The sequence below is a fragment of the Osmia lignaria genome, chromosome 10 (genome assembly GCF_051020975.1).
Source record: "Osmia lignaria lignaria isolate PbOS001 chromosome 10, iyOsmLign1, whole genome shotgun sequence".
In the NCBI taxonomy this organism is placed as follows: Eukaryota; Metazoa; Arthropoda; class Insecta; order Hymenoptera; family Megachilidae; genus Osmia; species Osmia lignaria.
The window spans coordinates 8,817,307-8,831,543 of NC_135041.1; the positions used below are offsets into that span (position 1 = coordinate 8,817,307).

Below are 14,237 nucleotides of genomic sequence, written 5' to 3' on the forward strand. Positions count from 1 at the left end.
TTTATATACTTTGTTTTCGCTTATCTATCGAAATTCCCCATTATCAAGACAATCTATCGTTGATTGATTGTATACATAAAGAATAGGTCAAGTTAAGAGAAAAATGTTATTTAGGGTAATTGGAACAAATAAGATTTCTGTTTGTATTTTTGCAATAGTAGAAGAGATTAGAATGCATTGACTGATTATTATCTATATCGTCGTTCCAACCAAAAGGAATTCGTATTGCGGATGACAGTAGTCATTTTTTCATGTCTTATTTGAATTCCTTCCCGAAGGACGATTAATTTTCACGCTGCACAACTTTCGATCCGCGAAGAGGATATTCGAAGACGATGGATCGAAGAATCGTGGGAGTCCCATAGCTTTCGCGGCAGAAATTCCATCGACATAGCTGATTCGTTTAATTAATTAGTTTTCGAACCGGGGAACCAACTTCTCGAACGGATAATCCGCTAGTACTTTTTTCGTAACCCACATTCGTGAATTGAACTTTTCTAATGGAAATGTTTTTTGGAATTATTTCATCCTCTGTGTTTATTTCTCGATGAAAAACACGTGGACTACTACAAAAATTCTCTGAACACCTAAATTATAAATCTTTATTTGAAAAGTTACAAGTTTTGCTGACAACGAGATAAGAATTAATAAAATTTTTATTCTCAACAAAATCATGAGAGAACCGGTGTTCTGTAACATCCACCAATATGCGGTCCAGACGGCACCCTGTCTACTTATACGCCATATTTCGAGGATTGTTACGAGGCGTCGCGACGAAAGAGTACCACGGCAGACTGCGCACTTGCCGACTACCACCGATTAACATATAAATCAAATCTCTGCTGGTTCAACCCTGTCCCACCCGTTTCGACCTTCCGGCACCCTTCTTCACCGGGTTTTCGTCGATCTCGCGTAAGATACGTGTCCTTCGCAGCCTGCGCCGGTCCTTGTGCACGCTTTCAACTTCCGCCTCGTCGAGAAGCAGATGCTTGTCCGGATACGAGCTTCGTCGCGGGCAAACTCGACAGACTCGATATCCTGATTGAATATGTCGCGAAACGGAGGTGGCGGGGCGTCGGGACAGGCCGAGTTTTCCGGCCGAAACTTCTGTCCAACTTGTACGATCACCATTTCTAAAGTAGATTCCACTTTCGTGATGAAGGAATTCATTTTTTCAAGTGGTTCTTGATTCCCGAGGAAGATTGATATGCGGATGTTCGATCTGAAAGTTTTGAGAAAAACTTGCCAACGTAATAACTTCTCTATAAGGAGTAATAAGAAATGTGAAGCATTAAGAATCGTTGATTCTATGAAGTGTTAAGATGAGACAATTAAAGCTGAACAGGATGGTACCGTTATCGGTATCACGGTTGTAAGGAAGCTCGATGAAGCAGAAGAAGAGGTAGGATCGTTAGAAATTTTCCAATAGCTCGAAGCGAGAGCTCGACGACGAAGAGATTGCCAAGAAGATTCAGACGGAAGGAAGCGAGAACGCTTTACGTTGGGCTGGTTCGTTTCCTTTCCGAGCCATGATGTGTGACCGAGGTGGGACGGAGCCTGGTAACCGTAAGTCTGCCTTGAAAGGACTAACGAGCCCCATCCTGAAAGAATTCTTCGAGCTGCCGTCCAAGCCACCGCCACTTACTTCCTCACCGCGCCGTCTCTTCCTTCTTCCTTTTTTCTCCACCCCTATCCGTTCCTCGCGTCCTCCGCTTCCTGTTTCTCCCTTTCCTACTTGCTTCATCTATTTCGTCCGTCCCTCTTCGTCCCCTTATCCTCGATCCTGTTTCTCCTCCACCATTTTCATCGAACACCTACGTTGTCCAAGGTTTCCAGCGTGATTACTACACGCCAGGGACAGGGGCAGCGTGTCGTATGCAATTTCCACGCTTCGCTCGACGTCGATTTATCGGCGGTAAAAAGTCGGCCGGCAGATTCGCGCCGGAAACGGCAAGATCGACCAGATACGTCTCCTAACACCCTCTTTTTCCACCCCTCCGTTCCTTTTTTCCACCATTGCGCCGGCTGGAAAGTGTAATTCCGCGGTGAACACGAACGAAAATACGGTACTCGCGGCGGCATGATTGCGCCTGGCTGAAAAGCTTCGTAATTGGAGGAGAACCGAACGAGCAATCAGTGGTCATTTCCTTCGGTTCGTTTTTCATGAAACTTTACCGTCGTTGAATATAGATTCATTGATGTTGCTTTCCTGTACTATTTCATAGAATCTAGATATTTGTTTTTTTGAAATAATCTATTACAGCATTCGTCGCATTAAAGTTTGATCGTTTGAACACCATAACAGTGCGATTGCGATAATATATTTTCTTTCGAGCAAAGAATAGTGAGTAATCCTACGGTATTTTAGAAATTAAAAAATGATAAAGAAAAGCTTATCGAATAATTGTTCCTCTTGCGTAGCTTCTGGCGGTGAATACAGAAACACAGCAATTTACAGCGGCAGAAATGCAAGACACATCGGATATATAATTGGCTTGTACGATTGTACCGAAGTTCTCGAAGGCGCGAGGATTACCGCGAACCTGATTGTGCCTCGAGCTTTGTGTCGTAATTTGGATCCTCTACCATTCCTCTGCTATCCTTCCAAGTGTGGGGGATTGAGAGCGGAGCGTGGCGTTCCCGGCGCCCCCGGCGCCCTGGGCCTATCCTGTGATGGCCGTAAGGTGTCGCGCGTGTAACTCCATCCTTTCTCGCAAGCGGTCCATCACGGGAAAGGCCCAGAGCGTCGGGGGCCCACACAAGTTTCTATTCATTCTTGAAATGATATCTTCATTATCGAACCGTCCGATAAATAAAATCACAAAATTACATAGCGTCAACAATAAAAATTGAAAAATCTGTTCTACAAGTGAATAGCTCATAGAGGCACGTAAAAAGCAAGGAATTAATTGCACGAAATACTTGTCTAATTTATTACACGCAAGTGCCAATGTACTTGTCTGCGGTCAATTTTATATTTCATCTTGGCCGTTACCGCGAATTCCTGGCGGTTCATCGTCAACTGAAATATCTGTCGTGTATCTGTGTAATATCGCGCAATATTATTTGTAATAAAATTTAATTAACTTCACCGCTGCGACAACCATTAACGTCACGGCCGGTGCATAATACACGACGGTAAATTACGTTTGATGTATCACCCCGTTGCAACGCTCGTTTCTGCCTACGGTAATAACCGAGAATTGGACAACGAGGCGCCATCGGCGATTAGCTACGCGCCTCGTTAAAGCCGTCCTTCCTCGTCCCTCATATTTTTCCAAACTTTTCCGTTTCCCGCTTTTCCCACCGAGGATCGTGACAACGTGCCGTCGCTGGGCTCGATCCAGCTGCCAGCATCGAAAACGTTCGCGTTCGTATCGCGTCGCACAGCGTACGGTTATTTCCCATGGCTGTCATTGTCCGGTTAAATTAATTCATTAAAACTGTCGGGCTCTGGTAAACATCGACGCGACTGGCGAAGGGAATGAAAAAGTACACGCGATCATGTCAGTATCGTGTCGGTCGGGTGTTTTCTTAAAATAAAATTCCAATGAAAAATTTTTCAAAAGTAATATAAAAAATTCATTCGATCGACTGGACCGTGTTCTCGAGGAGACGTACGAGTTACATTAGGACGATATGGGGGAGGTTTGTTCAGCCGTGAACGGGTTATCCGGGCTCGTAAGTGATTGGGAAACTCGGTAAAGTAACCAGAGGAATAATCAAGGTTTGCGCTTCGTACGTCGATTCTCGATGGCTCCGACCCCTGTTACAGACGTTCACCATCGTCAGCGTGTAACTTGTAAAGCGTAGATTGAAAACAAGAGTCGGTGATGAGGGTAGATCGTAGAGAACCCTCCGGCTAGATGCCTGATCTGCCGGTTAGCCAATCTCAAACCTATTTCACGTTATTATATTTGGACTCGTAGAACTCAAACATCTGTTACCAGTCTAATTGTTATTCAAGCATTCGAGTTATAATTTATTTCGAATTCACTGGATTCGAAATGAAGGGCGCTCGATAATGTTCCACTGGTTTGCATCTCGAGTTTCAAAAACCCTATTTAATTAACAAACCCGAGAAAACAATAGACCACTCGGTCGATGAGTGTTCGACGATCGAAACGAATCGATGATTTTAAGAAAATGTTTGGAACACTCGATGGGCGCTTAATTTAACTTGCAATCGAAACGTTCTCGAATAAATTCCATTAATTTCGTAAAAACATCACGATGCTGGTGAAAATTGAACAAAAATTGCCATCGTTAGTAACTCGTCATTAATTACTCCCGTTTGTACGCGTCAATTAATCAAATTGAAAATCGCGCGGAACTGTTCGAAAGTAGTGGAAAAATTGGTGAAAATGTTTTGAAGATTTCAAGCGACGAATAACAAGGTTGGCTCGCTCGTAATGCGAATATCTCGGTGTCGGGAAAGAGACGACGATTTAAATCGGACTACTTTCCAAATTTGCTCGTGTGCTGAACATTTGTTTTCATAAAGAGGATAATCTCTTAGGTTCCATCTTACTGCCAACGTTGCACGAACTTTACCTTAATCCGTTACCCGTGGACTACCATTCTCGGCGCAACTTTCAGGCTACTTCTTTTCGCTGCTTTCACTCGTGTAAATCCGTACATCGTGAGTTATGCTGTTCGAAAGTAGAATCCAGCGACAAACATTATTCCGGTTGCTCTCTAAATTATTTTACCGTCTTCTTAAACTGGCTCGGATTTCACGCAGATATTTCGGATTTTCCCGTACAATTTGATACTCGAGTGTCGCGTTTCCCGCTGCTGGAGACCAACCGAGAGTTCAGAATCGTTGCAACGAATCGTTTTCTATTTTTGTCTTTGAAGTCATTAATTATCACTCGAAGAAATATACTTAGAATTTTCTTTTTATTATTATCCTCGTCTAGATACTTTCATCATATCTTTTAACTACCATGTTTTCCCGGTTGTATGGTAAAGTTTGTGGTAACTATGTACCAACGAGCTTTACGATAAGACACGTTTCGGGCGAAGTATTTTGGCATAAAATAGCTTCCTAGCCGGTTGTACGATTCGTGTAGATGGTAAATCTTGTGTTTCGAGAGCAAACGTTGTAGCACGTTTTGATAGGAGAAACGTATCCTAGTCTGTTTGAGATAATCGCATGCTTAGAACAGGGATTGATAGACGAGCGTCTGAAACAGATTCTCCTAGTACAAGTTTCGGATATGTAAATAGGTTGAACCAAGTGGATTTTGGTAGTTCGAAATGTTAGATTGAGATTGGCAGCCGTTTTCAAACAGCCACTCCAAAAGATATTATAGAAGCAGCTATACAGCGAACCGAAATAATTAATCACTGTAATTTTTATCGCGACGAACGTATTTATACGGCTTATTTTAAATTCTCTTTCGCAAAGCGTACACGGAACGCAAGAGCGCATTTTAATGACACCGCAATCGTGTAAATTAAAAGCGCATGCCACGGCTGTTCAGACGAGTAAACAATTTACTGCGGCTACGGTAAAACATTTGCTCCCCCATAAACAAACGAAGCTATCCAATTTGTAGGAAATGCATTTATCCTGGCTGTAGGTGACCATCAATGGCAAGTATAATGGACGCTGTGTTAACGCTGGCAATGTTAATTGCTCGTTCAAAGCTGCTTAAATTACTTCAATACCCTGCGTATCATATCGCTCGTTTCATATTTTATTAACCAACTTACAAAGGGAATTTGTAGATTGTTTGTAATATTTTGTAATCCTTTATAATACCAAAGCATGCTTATTTGTCACGTTAAAACATTGACGACATAAAAAATAATTGCTTATTTCTTCTTTTTAATGAAAAAAAAAATGCGTTCCAAAAAATTCACCCATCATTCATTGTGGATGAAAACAGAATGAAGCTGAAAGGGGGTAATTTCTGTAGACCCTCGTAGAGTGTTTACGTGATAATCGCAGATCGCCAAGGCGAACGTGCTCAAGCGTTCGATCAAAAATGCATACTAACACGTTGCTTGTCGCGCCAATCGAGTTGCACACAATGCAGCTGACTGCATCGAATGCCTTCGAGCGGTGCAATATGCGTGAAACGTGTGACACGCGACACGTGTCAAGCTCGGCCAATCGACCACGCAACTCGATTTATGCCCAAACATACGTAGCGAACCGTAGCAGGTTAAATTATTTCGTGAATTGAGCGCGTACCAAGGCGACGCGACGATGACCCTAATTCCGATGATTCCTATCCATGAAACGATGGTATACCAGTTAGATAGAAACACGATTATTAATTATTTTTAAGTTGAAATCGGTATCGTTAAAGAATACATTTAGTTCCATTTCAAGTTAGCTGATATAACATTGGGGGATGAAAGGATTAATCAATTCACGTGCAAGAATTCCATCGAACAAGGACTACTCCCTTCGTAACCGGTCTCGAAGATTCGGCAACTAGAAAATTAAGGATTCCTGTTTGATCTCGAGCCCCCGACACTTTGAATCATTATGCATGCCGTCGGGGGGTGAGCCAAGCGAGGGGTGAAACAACTTTCTCCTTCGACAGAGACGAAGGGAATTGGTTCAACGATGGAGGAGGACGAAGCGAGGATAGACGGAGGTTCTTCCTGTCTCTCCTCCTCTTTGGCTCTTGCTACCCTTGCATAATGCATCGGGAAACGCCGTTAAGGCAAAGACGAAACTTCCCTGAAGTGGAACGCCAGAAGCACACACGTCTTAGCTTGTCTCCTTTCGTCATCTTCTGGCTACATTTCTTATTTTTTTTATTTTTTTTTTCTCACACCTTCATTAAAATCTTGTTTGACAATAACAAGTGACCTATGTCTGTTCGAACCTGTTCAAATCTGGATTGAATATTAGGGTTGAAAGTTAAGATAGTAGAAAGTATAAAACATCCTATTAAATCAAGAGAAAACAATAGTATAGTTGCCCTTTCCTTGTATTTTTAAAGATTTAAAAGCATTTCGATTCTATCTTCGATATTTCCAATTCCCTGGCTATCCTGGTTACAACAATGTCATTGTTGCTTTAATTCCCAAGTATCGACCCCATTTCTACATCATTAATCGCAAAAAACATTTATTAAACGAAACGTCGCCGTTCCTCAACAATGGCTCCTCCATTCGAGCAGAACGCCATAAAATCGTATCGTTAACGCTACCGCAACCCCCCAACAATCTTACCTTCTAAAGTTAAATGGAAGAATTTGTAGTTTGATCCTTGAATCTTTGCTGACTCCGTTAATTTTATATCGGTATATTCGTTAACCAATGAATTATTAATTCCAAATGAAACTAGTGCAGAGGTGATACTGAAAATTCATATATTCAATGAGATAACGTTAAACGAGATTATTTAATACACATGGATATATTATTCTACTTTGCAAAGTTATATTTAACTATTATCTATTTTTTTTATATTCATGATGCTAGTCGATCTTGTTCCATTTTTTTGCATACTTAGATCTGCACCACCATTGTAATATTCGAACGAATATTATTATACTTATTATTATTATGGTAAATGATATTATCGAAAGGAATGCAATAACGTCGATATTGTATCTTTGATACCATGGATCGTCTGCTCCGCTGAAGTGGAGATGTGGAACTTCTTTTTGACGCATCACATACTCGATCCACCACAGAGTATGATTTTTACTATCGTAAGGCTTATCATTCATGAGTTCCCTTAATTTTAACATCTTCGTTTTGTATCTGTAAAAGTGACACGAATTCACGCGAATTGAAAATTTCTAAAGACACACAGGCTGCATGGTTCAAAGTAAACCCATGCAATTATTAATGGTTTGGTCGTGGTTAAGCTACCTTTCATTATTGAGTACATCGTTAATAGTCTCCCGGAAAGTTTCCTCGTCGTATTTTTTAATTTCTAGCATTCTACCAACTCCATGCGACACGAGTTTCTTGATTCGGAATATTTGATCGACAAATATCGGTATTCCCACGATCGGTACACCGTAATGTATAGCTTCCTCCGTGCTTTGCAAGCCTCCCTGATAGACGAATAGTTTGGTATTCGGACGTGCTACAATAAGTTTCTTTTAATTTGTGATCGAACGAACAAAATGGGAAAATTCTTACCCAGGACACTTTGTTGAGGGATCCATTTGCTGGTGAATATATTTGGATGTTTTGGCAGTACATTATTCGTTTCGAATTTCCAGAGAATTTTGTACGGTAACCGAGAAAACACATTGAAAATTGATCTTATGGTAATATTAGACAGCAGTGAGGAACTAACGATGGATCCAAGATTCATGTAAATGAAACCATCGTGCGCCTTTCGCAGAAATTCATCCATATCCTGCAGAATCAATTTGCTGTGTAATAATCTATGTCTAACTTTTGATAAATTTTTATTTATGAAAGACACATACCGACGGCAAAGGTGGAGGATTCTCCATAATATGGAAACCATTGAAATAAATAACATTTGGTGTCACTGGTTTAGCAAAGCCGAGAAGGAGATCATGGTTAACCAAGAATAGGCTTATATTTCTTCTAAGCTCGGAGAAGGAAGGTGTATCATTTCCAAGGTAGCTTTTCACTAAAGCATGGACCTGCTCTACTTCAAAATTATACCAATCATGGAGTACGAGCATTGTATAGATGAAGTTTCTTACTTTGAGACAAAGGGACATGTTCGGTTCAATGAGACCGTCAAATTCCCAGTGTGACAGATGAGAGGGTAGAGGAGGTATACCCCACATATAAGAATGGTGCGCATGAAAATCTAAAGTGGTAGTACCTGATAATGTAAGATAAGTGAGAAATTGCTGATGAAATTGAAAAATTCTTTAAAAACATCTCGGATTTGCTTACCAATTACTGGAATATTTAGTACACGAGCAACATAAAAGACTCCGTGGCTATACGCACTCTCTGCAATGATCAAATCGATTTTCTCTTTGCTGTTCTTTCTATAAATCTTCTGTACATCAGGATGCTCGAAAAAGTATCGCGTGAAATTATATAAGTAATTCTTGATATGCATGTTTATTCCCATAATACTTGGATAATTAAATATATCGTCATGAAATTTAAAGTTCAGCGATCTATCATAATTTTCAGAGAAATCGATTTCCGTGAAATTAATTAACGACAGATTCTTCGTTGGGAACGATGTTATCATCACTATTTCATGGCCTCGTTTATGTAGAGCTAAACCAAGACTCCGCATCACTGATTCATGACTGTAGAATGGTGCCTGGGTTATAATTAATATCCTTTCACAGGTCACTTGATTGCTTAATGATACAAGAAGTACGAGAAATGGAACTAAATGTTTCGTTCTTTGAATACTCGAGAATTCGTACATTATATTAATTTCCTGCCTAATTACTGGTAATTTTATCCACTGTGATTTGGTTTAACTACAACTACGATAGTATTTGTCGAGGACTGGTAACTGTTTGGAGTACTAGAAAATCAAATAATGTGATTTTCTTGAAGGTAGCCCCATTCTATTACGTATTCGACGTGCCGTCACGACAGTCATCAGTGTTATCGCTGAGATTGTATTTAATTCAAAGCAATACATACATAATTTTCTTCGCTCATTCTCTTCACGTGCACATCGTCGGTTTTCACCATTTAACATACCTCGCTTGTTGCATCTGCCGGTCATTTCGATTGTCCGTCTTGACAGGTCGATTATAAATTTTATCACCATGAAATTCAAATTTCATGTTCTTCATTTTAAAGCAAGAGGTAAAAAGCGAAAATAAATTTCGATAAAAAGTTGCTCTTAGTATCGTTAGTCAAAGTTCAGCCTAACAGATTGCTAACAAAAATTCAACTAATACACGTATTTTGCAATTTTAACTTACAAAATTTGTACATATTTTTTAATTTTCTTTCGAGTTAATTGGACCGGAGATAGAAAAATTAAAAAATGCTTTTTACATTATTTACCTAATTATCAAATCCTTTCATCCATTGAATATACCACGTGCGATCGATTAATTCATCCACGAGTTACAGAAATTCTAACGAACCGTTTTATTCATATTCATATGTTCATTCGCTTTGCAGCTAGCTTTGCCGAATAGAATTTCAATTTATTTTTCAAAACGTTAACCGAATAAAACAATTTCTGAGGAAACATTCGGTAAGAAGGAGAAAAGAAATCGACGAATATTTTTACAACTGCAGGACATGTCACCGAAAGTTCAATTAGAATCGTTAAAACGTTAATTATTTGTCGAGTTAAGCACCACACACGAAAGGGGTGTCCCGTGGGAGAGACGCCGTTTCGAAACAACATTCAAAACCCTGCCATTCGGTTCGCAAACTATTTGCTTTCGCATTACGTTCATTTTATTCCATTGACGAAGTATGCAAATTTCCAAATTAGCTGCAATTCAAAATGCAAGTTTTTGTTTCAATGTTTAAATGTTAAATAATAGGGTTGATTAAGAAAGTTACTAATTTCTTATTATAAACATGAATTAGAATTGAATTGGAACATTCAGGCAAGGATCTAATTCATCCGCAGTATCTTGATTGTTCCGAGAAGTTCCATAATTGTCGCACAACGGCGAAGCTTGGAAATTCCATATCGGGAGCAAATGCAATGTCGACAGGAGTAGGCACTAACCCGTAGAATTACATCAGTTATACCATAATCGGCATTCGCCTAACGCTTAAGATCGAGCATGTATCACGAGCCATCACGCGGCAACCTATTAGCTAGCTGCCGGTCTAGAATTTCGCGCAAACACGCCATTCCGATCACGCAGTCATTCGCTAATGAGCCATCGATCACCGCGTGTTACCATCGACCACCATAACATCCATTACCTCTTGCGAGCCTCTTCGAAAGTACGACAATACCATCGATAAAAGCGTTCTTCCGTTGGAATTCTATTCTCCTTGGCATTAAACAATCTGACTTCTCTTGCTTCTTTTTTTTTTCACCCGTTGTTCGAGTACGTTTGTTACGAGCAGTATCGTCGGCGCTCGATGGCAAGCGGAAAACTTTCAAGTAATATTAAACACCTGTCAAACTACGGCATCTGGTAAGCAAGGGGTGGGTTATTCGTCGGATAGGGTAGCCGATGTACGAGTTCGCCGCGGCTCAGGCGAAATAGAGTTACGAGTGCTTTTCGAGATATTATGTTTGAGTTTGGCCCGTAATATACGCTCGTGGCTAGAGTCTCGACGTACATCGTGGTCCGTTAACGATGGGCGCGGAAAGACCACGGGAAATTCGTCTGTATCGTGTTTGGCAAACGCTGGAATCGTATACGGGAAGAGCCGGTGATTTCGAACTAATGACCCGACGAATGAATCGTCTTGCATTTAACGAAAAATTTATAATTGCTTCGGATTTATTTTTCCGTCGCTGAAATCAATGGAAGTTCACGTCCCAGTTGCAATTTACCACGGAAGGGAATGTTTACCAAGCAAAAGAACCAGCAGCGTGGTTCAGATTTATTGCGTCCCTGTCTCAGGGATAGAAAGAAACAGGATCTTCGTTGTTTATATTTGCTCAAACGGTGAACTTAGTCAATCTCGTCGGTGTAAATGGATTATACCTCGTCCCCTCCATCGCAATGGACCGTGAGAGTCGGGATATCGATCGGGAGTAAGTTTTTTCTTGCGCAGTCTTCGAAGGAAACGAACTTTATCCGGGAAAGTAGACAACAGCCGACTAATTGAAGTATTTTAATTATTTCGTAGCCGAAGAGGTGAAGTTTCCGAACAAGTCGGCTGCTTTAGAGAACTTCCCGCTGATGTTTCAAAGCGGACCGTTGTATGACAATTAAGCCGATAATTTAAGCAATATGAACTTTTCTACTTAATGAGCATCACACAAAGAACGATTAATTAGAATCAGTCGAACGTGATCACTTGTGCCCGTCTAAAGAAATTTATTTAAACGACCGCCTCTTTTTTCTTTCCTCTTTGAACCGTTACAAAAGTTGTTTATCCGTTACAGAAACTCGAGGTGCAATTTAGAATTGCACGTACTTTTGTAAAAGAGAAAAGAAGATCGTAGAGCTATAATGGAGAACGTTAATTAATAGATGAATTGTCTTCGATTTTGCAAGGAAACCTATCGGTATGTCATATTTCTTATATAGTTCAGTGTAGCAGAAGCGAATGTTCTTGTATGGCGATAACGAAGACAGAGTAGGGAAAGCTTCTTAAGCTCTGAAGCTTAGGCGGCATTAAATTAAGCTATTCAGGTCAGCGACGGATTCTTTTCTCCTGAACTCTTTGTTCAAAATAATTGCTGTCTACAGTATTATATAATATTAGATGTGACACATTGTTATAATATTTCATTTTTCGGTAATATTCTTAGTATCTGTTATTAAGTTCTTATTATCCACTTTGATGGAAGCTCCAAGTCCCATAGAGCAAAGCCTAAGTACCGTGCGTCGCCGACTTTCCGGACGGATTCTTGGTATCTATAAGAAGGTATAATGATCAGTTCTTTGGCACCTGTTTAATAGACAACGAAAATTACATTTTACCAAGAAAAGAAGCGTCTGGCGGGTAGGTAGGTACGATAATTCGTATCGTGTTACGCGAATCGGAGCAGTCACGGAGTAAGCGTTGCATCGAGTCAGCCCGATGTAAGCTCTCAGCTTTCTCGGGCTAACACGTCGTAGAACGTACCGCAATTTATCTCTGCCACCTATGGTCGTCCAGGTCCGGTGATTCAAGCACGGTAGGACCGTTTGTAGCTTCGATTCTGTCATTAAGGCAGCACTCATGGTTTATTCAGATGACCACACCGGTGAGGACCCAAGCTCGTAGCCAGGGACGAGCTTACGCGGTTCTCTAGAGTCACTTGCTCATTCAGTTGATTACGTCGACCCACGAGCACGGCTCCCCCTTATGCCTTGAACACCCTAATCCCACCCCCTTCCTAGCCAATGGAGAGATACCCTTAAGGTGTTTGCTCGACCATCCAATACGACTAGCTTAGTTTCGCCCTCTTGTATCTACTGAATCGATCATCTTTGGTTAACATAAAATACATCGCCAGCTTTGTTCGTTCGTTCTATTTCAATTCACCGGTCGGGATTGATACGGGTGATTTTCTTGGTAGTAACGGTTCGAAGGACAGGCCACCAGTTTTTTTCTCTTCGCGATTAATAACACGGACGTGGAGGTCAGTCAATCTGTCTCAATCTTTCTTCTTGATAGATCTGTTCTTAATATACCGTGTTTCCCCTATTTCCCCTATTCGCCTGAGAAAAAAATGGAAAACTATTCTGTAATATTGTACATGTAAAGTGAAATATTTTGTATTAAAGTTGCAAAATTATTTTTTATATTATTCGATGCTTCAATTTGCAAATGGATTGGTAAACATGATTGAGCTTTCTCGAATTCATCACGCAATCAATATCATACGAATATTGGTGACGGTGATCCCTGAGATATGACGCTTCCTTCGTCAGGAACAACTTTTACCGTCGCCACAGATGTTTGAATATTCAGGAACGGATCTGTTCGGTTCATCTGTCCACCTGAATATTCAATGATTTCGCTCGTTCGTTTACTCGTTCGCGTAGTCTTGCTTCCCGCGTTTCCACGCTGTTCCAATCAAATCCTTCTAACCGTTCGTATGCGTCGCGTTCACAAAGCTTCATCATCGCGGTGACACGAATTCTATTTTCTTCTTCCTTTTTTTTTTTCATCCTCTTCCACGTGTAAACACACATTCGCACAGTGTTTATTTCCACGAGAAAATCAAAGCGTTTTCGCGTCTAGATTACGCTGCGAAATAATTGATCAAACATGCTTTCCCTTGCAACCATTCGATCGAAGGAAAAGCCATTTTAATTTTATCTAAAATAATCAGCAACGAAATACGAAAATCTTCGATGTTAGAAATAAAGTCTGTAACAGATTGGATTGTGTCAGCGGGGAATGTTTCGACAAACACGGAAGAAAAGCCAAAGCGGAATGCGTTCACGTGAAAACGGGAACTCGAATGAAATTCCTGTTCTGTTGGGGTTGAAATCCACGTATGTCAGACGATCAAACGACGATCAGATCTTTACACGCAACTAAATTCCACCGGTGGTGCACAGTGTGGAAATGGCAAATTAAAATTTTGAGGGTTGCACCGGTGTCCGATACCCCGGGGCGGTCGCAATTTCACGGATGGCAAAGCAAGTTCGACCCATGGCCACAAAATCGTTCCCGGCAAATTAATACTATCTGTGTGT

At 40.7% G+C, this 14,237-nt stretch overlaps 1 protein-coding gene across 1 annotated transcript; it reads right to left on the reverse strand.

Moving 5' to 3' along the window:
* Positions 1-7,009: 7,009 nt before the first annotated feature.
* Positions 7,010-9,455, reverse strand: LOC117611643 (UDP-glucosyltransferase 2-like). Its single transcript, XM_034339660.2, has 6 exons — positions 8,866-9,455; positions 8,421-8,791; positions 8,125-8,347; positions 7,849-8,068; positions 7,594-7,737; positions 7,010-7,328 (listed from the first exon to the last, which is right to left on the reverse strand). The coding sequence occupies exons 1-6, from the start codon at positions 9,359-9,361 to the stop codon at positions 7,175-7,177; spliced, it is 1,608 nt and encodes a 535-aa protein (XP_034195551.2). The 5' UTR covers positions 9,362-9,455; the 3' UTR covers positions 7,010-7,174.
* Between the last annotated feature and the right edge of the window lie 4,782 nt (positions 9,456-14,237).

Excerpts from the sequence above, each read along its gene's own strand:
- LOC117611643 (XM_034339660.2), bottom strand. The coding sequence starts at position 9,361 with ATGTACGAATTCTCGAGTATTCAAAGAACGAAACATTTAGTTCCATTT. Across the intron at positions 8,069-8,124 it reads CCCTCAACAAAGTGTCCTGG|CACGTCCGAATACCAAACTA; the intron begins GTAAGAATTTTC and ends AACTTATTGTAG. Across the intron at positions 7,738-7,848 it reads GATGTACTCAATAATGAAAG|ATACAAAACGAAGATGTTAA; the intron begins GTAGCTTAACCA and ends TCACTTTTACAG.